At 48.3% G+C, this 21,377-nt stretch overlaps 1 protein-coding gene across 1 annotated transcript in view; it reads left to right on the top strand.

Annotated features, from left to right (window-relative positions):
* The first annotated feature begins 11,380 nt into the window (after positions 1 to 11,380).
* Positions 11,381 to 21,377, top strand: part of LOC143342017 (uncharacterized) — a 75,665-nt gene continuing 65,668 nt past the window's right edge. Inside the window, exon 1 of the mRNA XM_076765499.1 lies at positions 11,381 to 12,453. Coding sequence (XP_076621614.1) covers positions 11,381 to 12,453 — 1,073 coding nt within the window. The remainder of the gene's footprint in view (positions 12,454 to 21,377) is intronic.

Raw genomic sequence — 21,377 nt, 5'->3', positions numbered from 1 at the left:
TCCTGGGTTTTCTCTTGTTTGAATTTCGTAGTAATGTGGTACCACACTGAAACAGTCAATCAAACCTGGTGTCGATCAATATTTTAGAGGATAAGACCGGTTAGGTCTGGGTTATGCCCGCATCTGGCTCATGATTTGGCCTCTTCGGATACTTGTTGGCCAGATCATGGACTTTTTCTGGTTTGAATCACGTAGTAATGTGGTGCCACACTGAAACGGTCACTTAAACCAGGTTTCGATCAATATTTTAGAGGATTACACCGATTACGTCTGGGTTATGTGTGGAATATGCCCGCATCTGGCTCATACGTTCGCCGTTTCCGCAGACTTGTTGGCCAGATCCTCGGTTTTTTCTGCTTTGAATCACGTGGTAATGTGGTACCACACTGAAATAGTCAATGAAACCAGGTTCCGATCAATATTTTAGAGGAGAAATCCGGTTAGGTCTGGGTTAGGTCCTGGTTATGACCGCATCTGTCTCATAATTTTGCCATTTTCGCATACTTGTTGGCCAGATCAAGGACTTTTTCTGGTTTGAATCGCGTAGTAATGTGGTACCACACTCAAACAGTCAATTAAACAAGGTCTCGATCAATATTTTAGAGGATTACACCGGTTACGTCTGGGTTACGTGTGGGATATGCCCGCATCTGGCTCATACGTTCGCCGTTTCCGCAGACTTGTTGGTCAGATCCTGGGTTTTTACTTGTTTGAATTTCGTAGTAATGTGGTACCACACTGAAACAGTCAATCAAACCAGGTCTCGATCAACATTTTAGAGGATAAGACCGGTTAGGTCTGGGTTATGCCCGCATCTGGCTCATGATTTGGCCTCGTCGAATACTTGTTGGCCAGATCCTGGGTTTTTGTGGTATGAATTTCGTAGTAATGTGGCACCACACTGAGACAGTCAATTAAAGCTGGTTTCGATGAATATTTTAGAGGATAAGACGGGTTAGGTCTGGGTTAGGTCTGGGATATGCGCGCATCTGGCTTACACATTCGCCTTTTTCGCATACATGTTGGTCAGATCCTCGGTTTTTTCTGGATTGAATCACGCAGTAATGTGGTAGCACACTGAAACGGTCAATTAAGCCTGGTCTCCATCGATATCTTAGAGGATAAATCCGGTTAGGTCTGGGTTATGCCCGAATCTGTCTCATGATTTTGCCATTTTCGCATACTTGTAGGCCAGATCCTGGATTTTCTCTTGTTTGAATTTCGTAGTTATGTGGTACCACACTGAAGCAGGCAATCAAACCTGGTGTCGATCAATATTTTAGAGGAGAAATCCGGTTAGGTCTGGGTTAGGTCCTGGTTATGCCCGCATCTGGCTCATGATTTGGCCTCTTCGGATACTTGTTGGCCAGATCTTGGACTTTTTCTGGTTTGAATCGCGTAGTAATGTGGTACCACACTGAGACAGTCAATTAAACAAGGTTTCGAGCAATATTTTAGAGGATTACACCGGTTACGTCTGGGTTATGTGTGGCATATGCCCGCATCTGGCTCATACGTTCGTCGTTTCCGCAGACTTGTTGGCCACCCCTCAGGGGCTGCCAGCCTTTCAGCTGCAGTACGGGCTTAACGAACCCGGGATACCCGAGTCATACACACACCGTAAGCCTCCTGTTGGTCGTCACAACGACCCATTCACAATTCCCTATTGGTTTTGTGAATGGTACGTGACGGCAGGAGGAACGGGGGTCTTGGCTTAACCGCCTGGGCCACGAGTATGGCGACTCTATAAAATCGCCCTCCAATCCTAAGCTATGGTGCGCGGCGATGGGATGCATGGTTGGGGGAGAAGGCCCAATCCCAAGCGACCACCTCCGGGGAACCTGCCGAACCCCCGGAGTATTAGGCTTACCCGGGTAAGGCGGCTCTGCCCGGGTGGACCTTTATTTCCGACCATCTCGTGGGATTATTATGGTCACAGAAAATAAAATGGGGATGGGACGGGTTTTGTCGGTTGGGGAGGACGGAGACGGGGTTGGGGTTAGGGTGGCGGCGCTCGCGCCCCACTCAGCGCCAGGTCCGGCTTCGTGGAAGGTGGAGGAGGACGACGAGACGGCGTCGGTCTCGTCCTTCTCCTCCAGCACGAGCCACATAGGCTCTAAGAGAAGGAGGACGGGGCAGGCCGTCGTCGAGGTGGGCGGGGCGATGAGCCCGTCGGTGAGGCTGAGTTGCCTCAGGGACGAGGTGACCGAGGAGATATCGGAGAGGATCTCCTCGTCCCTGAGGCGGGTGGAGAAAGTCGCCGCTGCCTGCGCCTTTAAGGGGCAGAAAAGCGGTGGCGCGGAGGCCCTGAAGGCCGCGGCGGAGGAAATGAGGGAGGCGGCGCGGGAGCTCAGAGGGCGGAACGCCCGTCTGCAGCTCCTGTTGGAGGAGGAGCGACAGGGGAGGAGGAGGGCAGAGGCGCTGTGGAACAGCGCGGCCCTCCCTCCCATCCTCCCTCCTCCTCGACCGCCGCGTCCCTCGGCGGAGGTAAATAAGCGGAGTGCGGCGGCAGTGGTGCGGGGCACCGCGGGCCCCTCCACCCGCACTCCGCCCGTGAAGAAGTCCCCGTCCTCCTCAGAAGACGATCTTCTGAGGAGGATTGGGGACATGATTGATGGCAAGTTGGCCGCCTTCCGGGAGGAGCTCCTCGCCGGAAGAGCGGTCAGCAGGAAGGCGGTGCCTCCCCGACCTGTTCCGGTACAGTCGGGGAAGGCAAAGAAGGGCGGAGTGAAGGCTCCGCCCAGCGTTGCGGCACCAGGGCCCCGGGTCGCGACCCCCAAGGGGGGTGGTGTACCCGTGGTCGCGGTGGTCGCGTCCTCTACGGCACCCTCCCAAGGGGGGGTGGCGTGGAGTGAGGTGGTGGGGCGGATGGCGAAGCGGGCGGCGAGGAAGGCCTCGCAACCGCAGCCTCCGCCTCCGCCGCCGCCGGCCAAGGTAAAGGCCGCGAAGGTCGGGAAGGCACGACCAGGTCGTCCCCCAAAAACGGCAGCGGTGACGCTGACCGTTGCGCAGGGGGGCGACCTGACCCTCGCGGAGGCGATGCGGCTCGCCAGGGAGAATATCTCCCTAGAAGAGCTGGGCATCGCCTCCGTGAGAGCGAAGAGGGCCATGACCGGGGGTCTCTTGCTGGAGATCCCCGGTGCAGAAGGCGGCGCGAAGGCGGATCGTCTCGCCCAGAGGCTCCGGGAGCAGCTGGGCGACCGAGGTGTCCGGGTCGCCTGGCCCACGAAGAGCACGGAGATGCGCGTTTGTGGGCTGGACGACTCGGTCAGCGCACAGAATGTGTCCCGTGCCCTTGCGAGGGCGGGGGACTGTCCTGTGGAGGACCTGCGGATCGGAGAGATCCGCAGGTCGCCCTCCGGCCTCGGGTCGGTGTGGGCCCGGTGCCCCCTCTCCGCCGCCCGTAAGGTGGCGGAATCCGGGAGGGTGTTGGTGGGGTGGGTTTCGGCGCGAGTGGAAATCCTCGCGCCGCGCCCGCTCCAGTGTCACCGCTGCCTCGAATTGGGGCACGTGAGGCAGTGGTGCACCTCGCCGGTGGACCGCAGCGGTCAGTGTTACCGCTGCGGTGCCAAAGAGCACCGTGCGAGCCAGTGCTCGGCGGCCCCCCACTGCCCGCTGTGTGCGGACATGGGGAGGCCAGCCGATCACAGGGTGGGGAGCAAGAAGTGCTCTCCCCCCCTCCCGGAAGGAGAGGAAGAGGCGGGCTGCACCGGCTCCGGTGCCGAGGGCGGTGGCATCGTCCTCCATGGAGGTGGACGGTGCTACGGGGACGGACGGCCGGGAGGAGGCTGGCGCGGCCATTAATTAATGCCGCCCCGCCTCCTCCTCCAGGCCAACCTCAACCACTGCCGCGCGGCACAGGACTTGATGTCCCAAGTCCTCGCGGAGTGGGGGGTTGGCCTGGCGGTCGCCGCCGAGCCGTACCGCGTCCCTGATCACCCTCATTGGGTGGGCGACGCGGACGGCTTGGTGGCGACGGTATGGGGAGGGGGCGACGGGTCCCCACCGTTCTCCTTGTTGGAGCGCGGTCGGGGATTCGTCGCCGTGGACTGGGGGGGAGTCGCTGTGGTGGGGTGCTACATTTCGCCCCGTAGCGGTCACGCTGCGTTCCAGCTGTACTTGGCCGAGGTCGCGGCATGCGTGCAGCGCTACGCGGCCCGGCCGGTGCTGGTCCTGGGGGATTTTAATGCCAAGTCGGTGGCTTGGGGATCCCCCAGGACCTCCGTTCGCGGCGGGATCCTGGGCGATTGGGCGGCGGGGCTCGACCTCCGGGTATTGAACCGGGGGTCGGAGCACACATGCGTGCGGCGATATGGGGGGTCCATCGTGGATGTTGGATTCGCGACCCCCAACGCCGTGCGCATGGTGTCGGGTTGGCACGTGGTCGCGGGGGCAGAGACACTCTCCGATCACCGGTACATCCGGATGGAGGTCTCTGCCGCCGCGAGTGCATCCCGACACGGCCGCCTGCGTGGCACCCCACCACGCCGCTGGGCGCTTCGGCGCCTGGACAAGGACGCCCTGATGGCAGCTGCCCTCGCTGCAACTTGGCCGCAGGGAGCGGCCGAGTTGCCGAGCATAGAGGAGGAGGTCGCCCGGCTCGGAGCATTGGTCGCGGGTATTTGCGACGCGGCGATGCCTCGGGTCGGGCGGGCTTCTCCTCGCCGGGCGGTGTACTGGTGGTCGGACGCGATCGTGGAGTTGCGAGTCGCGACTGTCCGCGCCCGACGCCAGTACACCCGCGCGCGCCGTCGTCAACGTACAGGCGACGGCGTGGCGCGAGCGAGGGCAGCTGATGATGACCTGTATGGAGCATACCGCGTGGCGCGGGTTGCTCTGCAGGTCGCCATCAAACGGGCTAAGACCCAGGCATGGAAGGAGCTCCTCCAGACCCTTGATGACGATCCATGGGGGTGCCCATATAAGGTGGTGCTGAATAAGCTCCGCCCGTGGGCGCCCCCCGTCACCGAGGGTCTTGACCCCCGGCTGCTGGAGGACGTGGTCAATACACTCTTCCCAATTGGGGAGAGGGGACCGCGTCCTCCGGCGGCGGCGGCTGTCCCAGTGGAGTGGACGGCCGAGCTGGGGGTCACGCAGGAGGAGCTGGCAGCGGCCATCAGATGGCTCGGGGTTCGTAACACGGCCCCGGGTCCGGATGGTGTGCCCGGCCGGGTTTGGGTCTTGACCCAGGGCGTCCTTGGGGCCGACCTCAGGCGGTTGTTCGACCGCTGCCTGAGGGACGGGCGATTCCCCCCCTGTTGGAAGGTGGCGAGGGTGGTCCTCCTCCGGAAGGAGGGTCGGCCCGCGGAGTCTCCCTCCGCATACCGGCCCATTTGTCTCCTCGACGAGGTGGGCAAGCTCTTCGAGCGTGTGATTGCTGCCCGCCTCGTCGAGCACCTGTCGCGGGGTGATCCCGGTCTGGCCGACTGCCAGTTCGGTTTCCGGGGGGGCCGATCGACTATCGACGCGATAGGTCGTGTGAGGGCCCTCTCGGAGGCGGCCGTCTCCCGGGGAGGGGTGGCATTGGCAATATCCAAGGATATTGCCAATGCCTTTAACACCCTCCCCTGGGAAGAGATAAGGAGGGGACTCGAATATCATCGAGTCCCCCCTTGTCTCAGGGCGGTCGTCGGGGATTATCTCCGCGGCAGGTGGATCGAGTATCCGGGCCGGGATGGTGATATGCGGAGGGAGGTGTACTGCGGTGTTCCGCAGGGGTCGGTCCTCGGGCCACTCCTGTGGAACATCGCGTACGACTCGGTGTTGCGGGCCGGCCTCCCCGACGGCGTCAGCACGGTGTGTTATGCGGATGACACACTGGTGCTGGCCGTCGGGGCGCACTGGGGGAGGGCCATGCGTCGCGCGGAGGAGGGGTCGCAACGCGTCGTCGACCGGATCAGGGGGATGGGGATGACGGTGGCGGTCCATAAGACCGAGGTGATTGCGTTTCATTCACCTCGGCAGGATCCGCCACCCCCTCTGATCCGGGTGGGTGGGGCTGACATCGAGGTGAAGCCCCAGATCAGGTATCTAGGGCTGATCCTCGATAGCCACTGGCGTTTCGAGGAGCATTTCCGCTGCCTGGTCCCCCGGTTGGAAAGGATGGTTGCGGCTCTGGGCCGGATCCTGCCCAACCTGGGGGACCCGGCGGGCCGAGTTCGTCGCCTCTATGTGGCAATGGTCCAGTCGGTGGCCCTATACGGGGCCCCCGTCTGGGCGGACGACCTGGCTGCCTCCCGGCGCAGCATGACTATGCTGCGTCGGGTGCAGACGCGCATGGCGCTCAGGGTCGTCCGCGGGTATCGGACCATGTCACATGAGGCGGCGACGGTTCTAGCGGGGATGCCGCCCATGGACCTGCTCGCGCGGTCGCACGCGGTGATGTACCGGCACCGCGTCGACCGTCGCGCGGGGGTGGGGGCGGTCCCGGGCGGGCAGGAACCTGTTTGGGGCGATTTGAAGCGCCAGGCCCGGCAGTCCGTGTTGCTCGCATGGCAGGAGCGGCTGGCTCTGCCAACCGCGGGGCACCGGACTGTCGGGGCTGTTCGGCCACTCCTGAAAGAGTGGCTTGACAGAGGCCATGGCAGCCTCACCTACCGGCTGGCACAGGTGTTTTCCGGGCATGGCAGCTTCGGAAGATACCTGTGCCGGATAGGGAAGGAGCCGACGGCGCGTTGCTGCCACTGCGACGCTGAGCAGGACACGGCGGATCATACCCTGGTGGTATGCCCCGCGTGGGAGGGGGAGCGCCGTGTCCTGGTCGGCGTCGTCGGGCGGGATGTCTCGCTGCGGGCGTGGTGCGCGCCATGCTCGGCAGCGAGGAGAAGTGGAGGGCCGTGGCCTCCTTCTGCGAGAACGTAATGTTGCAGAAGGAGGCCGCGGGGAGGGAGCGCGAGCTTCAGCGGCGCGCTGAAGCTCGCGCTCGTGCGGTGGCCCGAGGTCGTTGCCCGGTCGCGCGGCGTCGCGGGCGGCCGCCTCGGCGTGGCGGATGACCTAGGCTGGGAGGGGGGTCCTGAGGGGACCCTCCTCCCGCCAGGCGGCGCCGGGTCGGACCGGTTGGGGGTAGGAGTGCCTCCCCCTACCGGTCCGACGCAAGGGGAGGCACCCTCGGCGGTCTGGTGCGGCCATGAACGCCCGGCCGCCGAGGGGTGGAAACGGGGTCGCGGGCGGTTGCGAGTTGGGGCTCGCAGCCGCCACTAAACGCGGCCCCGGGACGGATAGCGGCGGGATGGAGTGGCCCCGTCCCGCCGCTATGAGGCAGTGTGTCTACTGGGGGGACCGATTGTCCCCCCGGGGGATGGGCGCGAAAGCGCGGGCACGGGGAGGATACCGGAAGAATGCTTCGAGCGATTCCCGGTATCCTCCCAAAGCGTGCCGAAGGGTCACCGTGGGGTTTTTAGTGGGTAGGTCCCGCGCCTGTCGTTGTACGGGCGCGGGGAATCCCACACACCCCTCCCACCTCTCCCCAAGGAGGTGGGAGGGAGTCTTTCGAAGATTTTCCCCACGACAAAAAAAAAAAAAAAAAAAAAAAAAAAAAGACTTGTTGGCCAGATCCACGGTTTTTTCTGCTTTGAATCACGTGGTAATGTGGTACCACACTGAAATAGTCAATGAAACCAGGTTCCGATCAATATTTTAGAGGAGAAATCCGGTTAGGTCTGGGTTAGGTCCTGGTTATGACCGCATCTGTCTCATAATTTTGCCATTTTCGCATACTTGTTGGCCAGATCAAGGACTTTTTCTGGTTTGAATCGCGTAGTAATGTGGTACCACACTCAAACAGTCAATTAAACAAGGTTTCGATCAATAGTAGGTGAGTAAGGGGAGTTCTGGACAGGGGGCTCCGAGGGGGTGCGGGGGGGGGATGAGGGTGAGGGGGGTGGGGGAGGGGGCCTGTGCGCCGGAGTGGGGGGCCCGTGGTGGGTCCGGGGGGGGGGGGGCGTCGGAGTGGGGGGTCGGTAACTATTACCGACAGTCGATAATTGGTATCTACGGTCGGTAATTAGTATCTATGGTTGGTAATTAGTATTTATGGTCGGTAATTAGTATCAACGATCGATAATTGACATTAACGGCTGGTAATTAGCAGAGGTTAGAAAATGAATGAGGGTAATTGCTTAGTATCGATAAAAAGGGAAGGCGTGATAAAAGAGATGCATCTGGTAAAAAGAAGTGGTAATTATCAAAGGTAATTATCAGAGGTCGATAAAGAGGAGGTGGGGAAAGAAATTAGACATCTTTTGACTATTTCGAAATTTTATTTCACAAAAATTAGATACAGTTTTTATTTTTAATTATTAATAGCATCATATAAAATGTTATCCAGCGCATATGCTAACAGCTCGCAATCTACAGGCGAATTTTTATCGTAATATTCACGAAGGATTTTGTCTGCATCACGTTTACGCATAATACTATTGCGTCTTAAAATATTTGTAAATTCTTGGTATTTCTCACCAACATAGTGCGCATTTTGGCATAGCCACGAATATGCATGCTCGATGCACTGTTCCAGTTCGAATAAAAACAATAGAGTTGTCGGTTTCATATACATGCAAGCATCATGCAATTTCACTTGTACAATGTTCATATCATGCATTGCAACAACCGTAAACACCAAATCACAAATTGATAACGATGTTGGAGAAGGAGCTGATAGCACATGTTGTTTGATGTCCTCGCGTTTCTGAATAAACACCATCCATGTTGAGTAAGACAGCAACAATTTATTTCCTCGAGTATCACCAAGTATAATTTCCACGGCGGATACAGGTCCTACACCGATTGCAATATCCAAATACTTGTATGCTGTGGATGTGAGGGCAAACCTCCTTCCCAGTATATGAGGCGTTGGATGCTGTTTTTTGCTACTGTTGCATGTGGAAAAGTAAATAAAGAATAAAAGGTAAGTAATGACAATAAGTAATAACAATAAGAAAAAATGGATAAGAAAAAAATTGTGGTAATAATACTTACTCGTTACTTGTGCATGCTGTATCGTAAGGAATGCAATAATTCATTTTTTCAGAAAAAATTTGAACGTAGAATTCAATAGATAATGTTTCACGACGATACTATCAAACGAGTGTGAATATTGTGCAGCACTTAAATGCAACGTTGCATCATATGTATCAGGGAAGCGGGTGGCGCGTAGTGGGGGGACGAATTTCAGGGAAGCGGGTGGTGCGTAGTGGGGGGAAGGAATTTTTTATATCACATGTTCTTCTTCTGCGAAAAGTGCAACTTTTGAAGGAATTTTTTATATCACATGTTCTTCTTCTGCGAAAAGTGCAACTTTTGCAAAAATGTCTTTTAGATTGCCTTGAACACGTCTAAACATGCAACTTCTGCAAAGCGTATAACATTACATTCGCAGGATGATGCAAACAAATAATATTCTTCGCGACATAGATCATTTGTGGGGAAGGAGGAATTTTTTATATCACGTGTTCTTCTTCTGTGAAAAGTGCAACTTTTTGCAAAAAATTTTTTAGATTACCTTGAACATGTCTAAACATGAAACTTCTGCAAAGCGTATAACATTACACACGAATTGTGTGAGCTATTGGGGTCCTAATCATTTTACGTACACGCTATTCATATTCTTATTTTATGTCGCATGTTCTTCTTTTGCGAAGAGCGCAACGTTTTTTTTTTTTTTTTTGCAAGACGTTTTAGATTACACTGAACACGTGCAAAAACGCAACTTCTGCAAACGTATACATTGCATTCACAGGCAAAGAATTCTGTAACATATATACAGGGTGTTCGGCCACCCCTGGGAAAAATTTTAATGGGGGATTCTAGAAGCCAAAATAAGACGAAAATCAAGAATACCAATTTGTTGATGGAGGCTTCGTTAAACAGTTATTAACGTTTAAAATTCCGATCGTACTGAATTTTTTTCTCGAAAATGAGCAAGATTTCGGGGGTATGTTTATTCACCAAAAATGATTGTAATTAACCCCTGCAATCGAAAATAATTTTTTTAGAACGATTCGAAACTTTTCATTTTCGTCGAAAAATTTAGGCACCTACCCCCTGTCGATTTTTCTTAAAAATTCATTTTTCATTTTTAGTAATTTTGTTTGACACCCTACAGAAAAGTTGTCTAATACTTTTCTGTAGATACCCATAAGCTCTACTTCAGGGAAAAGTTTCATTGAAATATATTCACAATTGTAGGAGTTATGGCTGTTTGAAAATTGGACCATTGTTATGGGGGTTTTCTCATTTTGCGGGGTCAAGGACTAACTTTTCGAATATTTTTGCGATTTGTACATATTCTCCACCAAAATACGCGTAGTTTGCTTTTTTAAACATTAAAATCGTCCAATCCGTTCAGAAGTTATGATGTTTTAAAGATACGCATGAAATTTCAGTGAAACATATGAACGCTATGGTCAGACAGGAAAATTTCGGTAATGAATTTTTTTCTCGAAACTGAGTAGGATTTCGGGGGTATGTCTATTGACCAAAAATGCTTGCAATCGACCCCTGCAACTAAAAATAATTTTTTCAAGACGATTCAAAAAACCTTTTTTTTACCCAAAACTTTCAGCACTTACTCGAATTTTTTTCTCGAAAGTGGGTAGGATTTCGGAAGTATGTGTATTCACCAAAAATGATTGTAATTGACCCCCGCAACCGAAAATAATTTTTCCAGAACGATTTGAAATTTTTGAATTTAATTGTTAATAACTTTTTAACGAAGCCTCCATCAACAAATTGGTATTCTTGATTTTCGTCTTATTTTGGCCTCTAGAATCCTCTGTTAAAATTTTTCCCAGAGGTGGCCGATCACCCTGTATATGGAGACCCTTACCATGGGAAAGAAATTAGATACCATGTTTTGATGATTTAAAAATATGATATATTTATTAAAACAATGAATAATTATGTTACAAAACATTACTTTTGTGGATCCACGAATTGTGCGAGTTATTGAGCCCCAACCATTTTACGTACACGTTGTTCCCCTTCTTACGCAATACTTTTTCAACTAGATACACGTCGGAATTTGCAACGCGTTGCAACTCGTGTTCGATCCATGAATTGTGCGAGTTATTGAACCCCAACCATATTTACGTACACGTTGTTCCCCCTTCTTACTATTTTATGTTACATGTTCTTCTGCGAAAAGTGCAACTTTTTTGCAAGGTGTTTTAGATTACACTGAACATGTGCAAAAAACGTATACAATACATTTGTGGATGAACACGCGCAAAAAACACAACCTCTGCAAAACCTATAACAGCGCATTCGCGGACACAGATTTCTGTAATATATCGCGAGCATCACCGAAAGCATCATCGGGAACAGTGATTTTTTGTAATATATCGTATGCATCACTATACACATTAACACAAAAGACGACAGTATGGATCATCAAGAGCAGGAGCTGTACGAGCAAGCCGCTCAATTAAGGTCGATGGAAGAATACAATTTATGGGAACATCGATTTGGCGATTATCTTGATTCGTTGGAGGAACGAAGCCGAATCAAGAGACTGCGACTCTCAATCGGTGAAAAACAATCATTGATTGCTCGTATCGCTAGATTAGAAAGTCTAAAAGATTCGACACGTAATCGATTTGTACATGCGGGTGCTGGACATAGTGCAAGACTCAGATGGCATGAAATTGATACGGCTTTCGTTAACCGTATATTGACCGGTGCAGTGATAAATTCTAACCACATAGAACCTCGCAATTTTCTCGAAGATGCGAGGGATATTGTAGTCGATCATGTGCGAAACATTCTGCTGAAACATGATAGTGTAAAAATAAATACTATACTTAATGGTGAATTTGTTGTTGGTAACAAATGTGCAAACAAAAGTGTTAACACGAAAAATTGTGAACTTTTTCGCTTGTCTGACCTACGCGAATGGTATGATTTACGTGTCATCGAACCCATTCTAGCATCCTTAGACGAATTTCAGGAACGTGATAGTGGGTGGGCGCTGTCGCGGATACTGAATTTAATTGTTAATGTAAATAAATATATGCCAATGCATGCAGGATGTGCCGTACAATTACCGCGAGAGGTACGACTAAAGAAAGCAGTAATCAATGTATGCTCGACGGACAATGCATGTTTTGCGTGGTCGGTGGTGGCCGCTCTGTATCCAGCCGAAAGTCACGTATCTCTCGCATCGTCATATCCTCATTATACAACAGTGTTGAATATCCAGGATATTGAATTTCTAATGATATTGAACCAAATTAAAAAGTTTGAACATATCAACAACATCTCCATCAATGTCTATACCATTGAGAATAAGAAGGTGTTACCGATACGAGTCACTGATAAGAAGATGGAAAGACATGTCAATTTGCTGTATTTAGAAGGAGCAAACGACGTGGGACATTTCACATGGATTAAGAACTTATCTCGCCTCGTATGCACACAATTGAGTAAACATAATGGCAGGAAATACTTTTGTGATAGGTATGTATATAATAAATCTTTTAAATATTTTATGCTAGATAAAAATTATGCCTCTTATTGCAGATGCTTACACTACTTTAGTTCGAATGAGAAGCTGGAAGCTCACACCATGGATTGTGAGAAGATGAACGATTGCGCAATCATATTGCCAAATGATGATTGCAGTAAGTGGCTCAGCTTCAGCAACTACAACAGGAAAGAGCGTGTTCCGTTTATCGTGTATGCCGATCTTGAATGCATCCTGGAGAAAACGGATACTGATCGAGAAGCGTCAAGATACACGTACCAGCATCATCGAGTATTTAGCGTGGGATATTATGTGCGGTGCTCGTACGACGACTCGTTATCTACGTTTCAATGTCGTCGCGATCCTGATTGCATATCATGGTTTGTGGGACAACTTCAAGATTTGTCACATCGTGTAAAGTCCATCTTATCGACCAATGTACCCATGGAAAATTTATCAGCTGAACAATTACGAAATTTTAATATGGCAACACACTGCCATATATGCGAAACACCGTTTACGCGAGATGATATGCGAGTACGCGATCATTGCCACTTAACCGGTCGGTACAGAGGTCCTGCACATTCAAATCACAATCTAAATTATAAAGACGCATTTGTCATCCCTATAGTCTTTCACAATTTATCCGGTTATGATTCACATTTTATTATCAAGGAGATAGCCACAGCATTTGAGGGTGATGTCACTGTATTGCCGATAACAAAAGAGAAGTACATTTCATTTACAAAATACGTTGAAAACGCGAATGAAGAATCAAACTGGCGCAAGCGCATAAAATTGCAATTCATCGATTCATTTAAATTTTTAAATACAAGTCTCGAGAAATTGGTATCTTTTCTTAGTAAAGATAAACTTGAAATTACACGGTCCGAGTTTCAAAAATTATCTGCGGAAGATTTTGATTTATTGACGCGAAAAGGGGTGTTTCCATACGAGTACATTGACTGTATTGAAAAGTTGGACCAATCATGTTTACCATCACGCAATTCATTTTACAGTTCCTTAACTGGCGATACAGTATCCGAAAACGACTACGCACACGCTGTCAACGTGTGGAAGCGGTTCTCCATTGAAACGCTCGGCGAGTATAGCGATTTGTATCTGAAGACGGATGTCTTGCTGTTGGCTGATATTTTTGAAAATTTTCGCAATAGTTGCATCGCAAGTTATGGACTCGACCCCGCGCACTATTATACTTTGCCTGGTTTTACGTGGGATGCCATGCTGAAGCATACACGTATCAATTTCGAACTTCTTACCGATATCGACATGGTCCTATTTATCGAACGTGGTATACGTGGTGGTTTGAGTCAATGTTCCAACAGACGCGCACGAGCCAACAACAAATACACGCAATCGCACGATCCATCGCAACCGTCGTCATATTTAATGTATTTCGATGTAAATAATTTGTACGGCTGGGCAATGTGTCAACCATTACCATATGCCAATTTTCAGTGGGTCAACAACAAAGATGTAGATGTACTGACCGTAGCGTTAGACTCATCGACGGGGTATATTTTGGAAGTCGATCTAGAGTATCCGCAACATCTGCATGATTCGCACACTGACCTACCGTTCTGCCCAACACATGATAAACCACCTGGCAAGCGCCAGGAGAAGCTCCTCGCAACTCTATACGATAAGAAGAGTTACGTAATACACTATCGCAATCTGCAGCAATGTATTCGTCACGGCCTTCGCGTAACTGAAGTTCACCGCGTATTACAGTTTTCCCAATCCCCATGGCTTCGCGATTACATCGAACTAAATACAAAGTTCAGAACTCTTGCTACAAACGATTTTGAGAAAAATTTATATAAGTTAATGAATAATGCAGTGTTTGGTAAAACCATGGAGAATGTGCGCAATCATGTAGATGTAAAATTAGTAACGAAATGGGGAGGGAGATACGGTGCAGAGGCACTCATCGCTAAACCAAATTTCCACAGTCGCAGCATATTTTCGGAAAACCTAGTTGCGATCGAACTGCATAAATTGTTCGTAAAATTTAACAAACCAATCTATGTGGTGTTACGTATGTCGAACGTTTCGTTCCTCAAATTTTTCTTGTCACTTGCGTGCATTATGAAATTGCCCTGCTACTTATCTAACCTTTGAAATGGGGGTCACTTCTGTCGCGATGCAGCAGCCCGTTAATTAATACAATTCGGAGAATAGAGCAGCCCGTTAGTTAATACAATTCGGAGAATAGTGCACACGGTGATTTCTAACGTACTTTTGAATCCGCCCCACACAGATTTTTTGGTATATAAACCCTGTGATTTCATTACTCGGGGGATCATAATCGTACCGTCACGTTAGAGTCAACGTCACGTCTCTTGTCACGCGTATACGATTTGATAGTCAGTTGTATCTTGCGAGATCGGGCTACCGTACCCTTTAGTATCAAACCATATAGAATCCGTGAACCGGCATAAATTCTATTGCGGCCTTTATTTCCAACTGACATACCCCCGCATCGCCAGTGCGTCAACACCGTGCAAGGTCATTTTAGGTAAATATACTCATTCTTTGATCGCGACATAAGATACACGAAACAATTGTATTTTATTTGTTGATTTAAGAATATATCTACTTTTATTATCAAATCAGAGTTACCCAACTTCTTTAACCCACAATTATATAAAGCGATTATTATTAGTTAAACGTTCCCATAATAATATAACCTTACCGCTCGGGTTATATTATATTTAATAATTCACAGTTACGAGTTCAATTAACACATCCCCAAATCCAAATACAACCTCTTACAATCCTAGTGACTCCCCGATTTCGCATCGGGTTCGTTCACGACGTTTCACCCTCCTACGGCTCCCTGGTTTCGCACCAGGTTCGTCCGTACGTGACTCCATCCCAGAGGCTCCCTGGTTTCGCATCAGGTTCGTCCTCGTTATCAACTATCCTAGCGGCTCCCCGATTTCGCATCGGGTTCGTCCGTGTACCTAACTAACAAATTGATACCATATTCCATATTCTTTCTCGCACTCGCAGGCCACGCGCGCTGCACGGCCCTGGCTCGTAACAGAAACTGGTGACAGCGGTGGGATTTAACTATTTTAGAATCGCTACGTAATTTTTGGGTTTCTTGAGAAGTTGAAATTTCTCTTCTTGAATTTAGACGATATACTAGTTTTCGCTAGTTAAGTCAACCAGTTAACTCTTGTTAAGAATATACTAGTTTTCGCTAGTTAATACACATTGTTAATTGGATTTAAATATACTAGTTTTCTCTAGTTGAATTAAAATAAATTATTAAAAATGACAAGTTCACAAGCAAATATTTCGTCGAACGATATTATGAACTTGACATTATCGCTTGCAAATTCAATGTCACTTTTGACACAAAAGACATGCATACAAAACGTTACATCGACGATACCGACTTTCGACGGAGAAACTCCATCTTTATCGCGTTTTGCACAAAGTGTGGAGGATGGGTTAACATTGATACCTGAGGGTTCGGAAGCCGATTATCTGGCGATTGTTCTGACTAAACTCATAGGTCCCGCACGAAGGTGCACCTTAGAGCATAAATTCGTGAGTGTTAGCGAATTGATTAAACATTTAAAAAAGAGATTCGCGCCGGGAAAAAGTTTGTCGTATTTCCAAGTAGACATCGCGAGTTTACGTATTCGCGAGGGTGAAAGTTTGCGACAGTACGTCGACAGGACTAGTCACCTGGTTTATTGCACGCGCGGAGCCATTCGAGAAAGATACCGGGACAACGCCGAAGATTTCATCAAGGAGATGGAACGCGATGTTTTGGAAAATTTCATCGAAGGCTTACCGGATCGTATTTCTTGGAAGGTGTCGGCACAATTTAGAGACATACGGACTCTTGAAGATGCTTACGACGCCGTGCTGCATATAGACAGGAAACTAAGGAATCGAAGACAAATGCCCCGGAACGAATCACCTGCACGGTGGTCACGAAAGGATCGTGGAACCGAAGATTATCGCCACCGCGACAATCAAGTGTCGTACCCTGGCTCGCCGAGTCGTTATGACCGAGGGCGGCATGCTAGAACATACGAAGGTCAAGAGGATCGAGAGGAACAACCACATGCGTCGGCATGGCCCGTGCGACAAAGGAGCCCCTCGATTTCCCCTTCGAGGCGTTCTTACGATTTTCCTAAGGATGAAGGAAATCATTATTCCATATTAAAAAATTCCGAAAGATATCGCGAACCGAAATTATATTGTTGGTATTGTGAAACTACGGGACACGACGGGAAATCCTGTAGGAAAAATCCGCGTAATCCAAAAAACCGACGCGACTCGCGGGACTCGTCAGCCGAATCGAACGGGTCTTTAAACTTCAATCGCGCTCACCGTACCGGCGACACGATGAGCGGCAACGAAACCCGTCGTCAAAGAACAGTACACTTCGAAAACGACTCCTTATCAAAGAAACACCTGCCCCACGTCTCGAAACCAAAGTCCCAGAACTGGAATTAGGAAAGGGAACATTTTTAATCGATTGCGGTGCAGCCATCAACTTAGTACGTCTCGATGTTTTAGGAACCAAAGCAATAATAAATTCTCGCGAAGAAATAGAAATAACAGGATTAACCACAACTCCAATTTACACGTTAGGAACCACAATTCTCCATATTCACAATACACCCGCATTTTTCTATATAGTAAGAACTCTTGCAATAGACGCTGATGGACTCATCGGAAGCCCATTTTTAATGCAAGAGGGTGCCGAAATTTCTTATTATCATGGGACCATGGTATTAAGGGACAAACCTATTAGACCATTACGTTTTTCAAACCGCAATGATTTGTTTTCATCTTTAAACTCGCAAACTTCGACTAAACACAGGCTCGAAGCTCGTACGATACAACAAATCGCGGTAAAAATAGCAAACCCGACAGTAAAGGAAGGATATTTACCACGTATTAAAACTCACGATCAACTGTACGTAGGGGAAGCAGCTGTAACAAATAACAACGGAAAATGTCACGTCTTAGCAACGAACACCAGCAGCGAAGACCTCGACGTAGAGATAGAACCACAGATAATAGAACCGTACGATTTTCTAAGCACATCGGACGAAGACCTGTTCTGCTCATATGCAGAACAGCCAACAAAATTCAGGACCACCGAAGATAGGATAGAAAAACTCGTAAATACACTAAATACCAATCATTTAAACAGGGAAGAACGAGCATCCGTCACTGATTTAATAAAAGAATTTCCAGACCGATTTTTTCTGCTTGGAGACAAATTAGGAAAAGCAGCCGATTTTAATCATTCGATTCACACCATAGACGAAATACCAGTAAACACAAGACAATATCGATATCCGCCTGTGCATCAGGACGAAATACAAAAACAGGTTAGCGCATTATTATCACAAGGCATAATTACTCCGTCAAAATCACCCTACAACTCACCTTTATGGATCGTACCGAAGAAAGCTGACTCACAGGGAAACAAACGTTGGCGCATGGTAATAGATTTTCGCGCATTAAACGAAAAGACAATCTCCGACAAATATCCATTACCACAAATCACAGAAATTTTGGACCGATTAGGAGGAGCAAAATATTTTTCCGTTTTTGATCTCGCCAGTGGATTTCACCAGATAGAAATGAATCCAAGGGATAAGCAAAAAACAGCATTCACCACACCGCATGGACATTACGAATTTTCAAGAATGCCTTTTGGCTTAAAGAACGCTCCACCTACATTTCAACGCCTCATGGATCAAGTTCTCACCGGATTACAAGGAACAGACCTCTTCGTTTACCTGGACGACATTGTCGTTTACGCTTCATCATTGCAAGAACATAATATCAAAGTTAAAAAATTATTGAACCGCCTTCGGGAACAGGGCTTAACCCTTCAAACTGACAAATGCGAATTTCTACGCAAAGAAGTTGCATATTTAGGACATATAATTTCCGAAAAGGGGGTAAGACCGGATCCAAGAAAATTAAAAGCTGTGCAAGACTTTCCCACACCGAAAACGCAGAAGAATATTCAACAATTTTTGGGCTTAGCAGGATATTACAGAAGATTTATACCAGATTTCACCGTGAAGTCAAAACCATTGATCAATTTACTAGGAAAGGGCATTAAATTTAAATGGACAGAAGAACAAGATCAAAGTTTTAATCAATTACGTAAAGAACTTTGTCAACAACCTATATTGCAGTATCCGGATTTCACCAAACCCTTCATCGTGACTACAGACGCATCCGAATACGCCATAGGAGCTGTACTTAGCCAGGGGGAAATAGGAAAGGATTTACCGATAGCATATGCATCTCGAAGCCTTAATAAACCTGAAAAGAATTATTCGGCAACAGAGAAGGAATGTCTCGCAATGGTTTACGCAGTAAAGTATTTCCGACCCTATATTTATGGAACAAAATTCACCCTTGTCACAGATCACCGTCCCTTAGTCTGGCTACATTCAGTTAAGGACCCGACCTCCAGGCTAATAAAATGGAAATTACGACTTTCGGAATACGAGTATCAGGTTATCCACAAGTGTGGAAAAACGAACATGAACGCGGACGCGTTATCGCGCAACCCTCCATCAGTCTGTCTACCGCTCATTCCGCGGGAGTCAAAGGACGATCCCGACTTCCGGGCCCAAGTACCACCGACTACCGATAAGCAATTCATAGGTCACCGTATACAACAGTTACGTCGAGATAGGGAAAACCGACCCAAATACCGGGAGGCTAGTAGTAGCTCGGACGAAGAACAAGGCCCCTCTTATGGAAAAATTCAACACTCGCCGATAATAGCTAGACACCGAACTCTACCCAGCTTATCGCACGAAGTAACATTGCCAGACGAATCTCAGGAAATCATAAACAACTTACTGCCAGCAGCAAACTCCACAAGGAACACACTACCGGAGGAAGATAACAATTTACCCGATGACCTAATGTCCTTTGAAGAACCACTTGAAATTACCAATAATGAAAATACAATTATGGAAAATCCTCGTAAAAATGTATTCAGTACTCCACAGGTAACACCGCATGTTACAGACGAAATTTTACAACCAGCCATAATTCATCCACCTGCAAGGGTTGCAACCGAAGCAAGTGCAGAACGGCTACCTGACGCCTTTGACCACACGCCTGACCCTTACCTACCATATGCATCCGACACAGATGTTTTAACCGACGAAAACGAGCACCGATACACTGCGTCAAAACAATCTTATAAAATAACTGTTTCTTCGAACACCCTCGCTGCGGAAAACGGACATTACGCGCACTTCATATCAGCAGATTGCAACCTAGTATCCACCGTGGGAAAAGTATTACTGGACACCGAAATAATTAATAAACCGGATCTTTTGGCAGCGCAACCGAAAAAGGGACACGTATTGACTTCAGACAATGGATTGTTTAAAACCTTCAGTATAGTAATTTCTGACAATTTTTACGACAATATTACGGCAAAAGATGTATCCCATGGGTTAAAGACTCTCAGACATACCCTGGACCAAAATCAAATAAATTCCTTTCGAATCTCTGTAACAGGAGATTTACACAAATTACCAGCTAACAAATTTTACAAAATATTAGAAGAAGTTTTTACCGAAACAGATCAACAAATTACTCTATGCAGCTGTGCTGTCACCACACCGTCTGAATCGGATAGATTGGACATAATTCGCGAAGCCCATGATAGTTTAATTGGAGGGCATAAAGGGATAACAAAAACGTACAAACGCATTCGATCAAAATTCCATTGGCCAAAAATGCGCAACGAAATTCAAGAGTACATCAGGACATGCCAAAGTTGCCAAGAACAAAAATTAGTTCGAGCAAAGACTCGCCAACCCATGTTGATCACCGACACACCGCTGGATGCATTTGACAAAATATCATTGGACACCGTGGGACCTCTTCCAATCACGCCTAATGGAAATAGACATATTCTTACCATATAGGACAATCTGACGAAATACTGCGTGGCAGTTGCAATACCTAATATTCGAGCCGCGACCATTGCAGATGCCTTCGCACGACACTTTATCGCAATCTACGGTACACCTCGCGCAATATTAACAGATAAAGGAACTAGTTTCATTGGAAATTTAATGACGAATTTGGCAGAAGTATTTAAAATCAAACAAATAACAACTTCCGGATACAGACCACAAACTAATGGATCATTGGAAAGAAGTCACATCGTGCTCACTGAATACCTCAAACATTACATGGATAATTACGAAGATTGGGATTTATTAATTCCTTTTGCAATGTTCTCATATAACACATCCGTTCACGAAGCAACAAATTTCACACCATACGAGTTAATTTTTGGAAAAGTAGCTCGAGAACCCAGTTCCTTCCCAGATAAAGAGAAATTAAAATCATATGGAGATTATTTACAGGACTTGATTTCACACATAACTACAATCCGTAACATTACTTCGAAGAGGCCGAATATCCCGGATCGGTAACGCGGAAGACGGAGTCGTTGCCGATCTCCACCTGGACCGACTACAGGGGCAGCCACCTGTGAACGTAGCCGAGCACTGGTTGGAGGTGGGCTACGTCGTGCCCAAGGTTTAAATCCAGAACACAACGCACCAGTATCGATAAGTACACACCACAACATGATACTACACACCCCGACACATTTAGCTTTCAATTATTCTACTTTTCGCGACTTTTATTATTTTCTTTTGTAAATAAGTAACAGGGCGCTTTCCGTCTAATATGAAAGCATCACGCATAACGCGATGTTTCATCTTGGGGGGGGAGATGTTACGTATGTCGAACGTTTCGTTCCTCAAATTTTTCTTGTCACTTGCGTGCATTATGAAATCGCCCTGCTACTTATCTAACCTTTGAAATGGGGGTCACTTCCGTCGCGATGCAGCAG

Source organism: Colletes latitarsis, chromosome 5, assembly GCF_051014445.1.
Source record: "Colletes latitarsis isolate SP2378_abdomen chromosome 5, iyColLati1, whole genome shotgun sequence".
Taxonomy (NCBI): domain Eukaryota; kingdom Metazoa; phylum Arthropoda; class Insecta; order Hymenoptera; family Colletidae; genus Colletes; species Colletes latitarsis.
The sequence above is the reverse complement of the archived record's forward strand: the minus strand, read 5'-3'. Positions and strand labels throughout refer to the sequence as shown.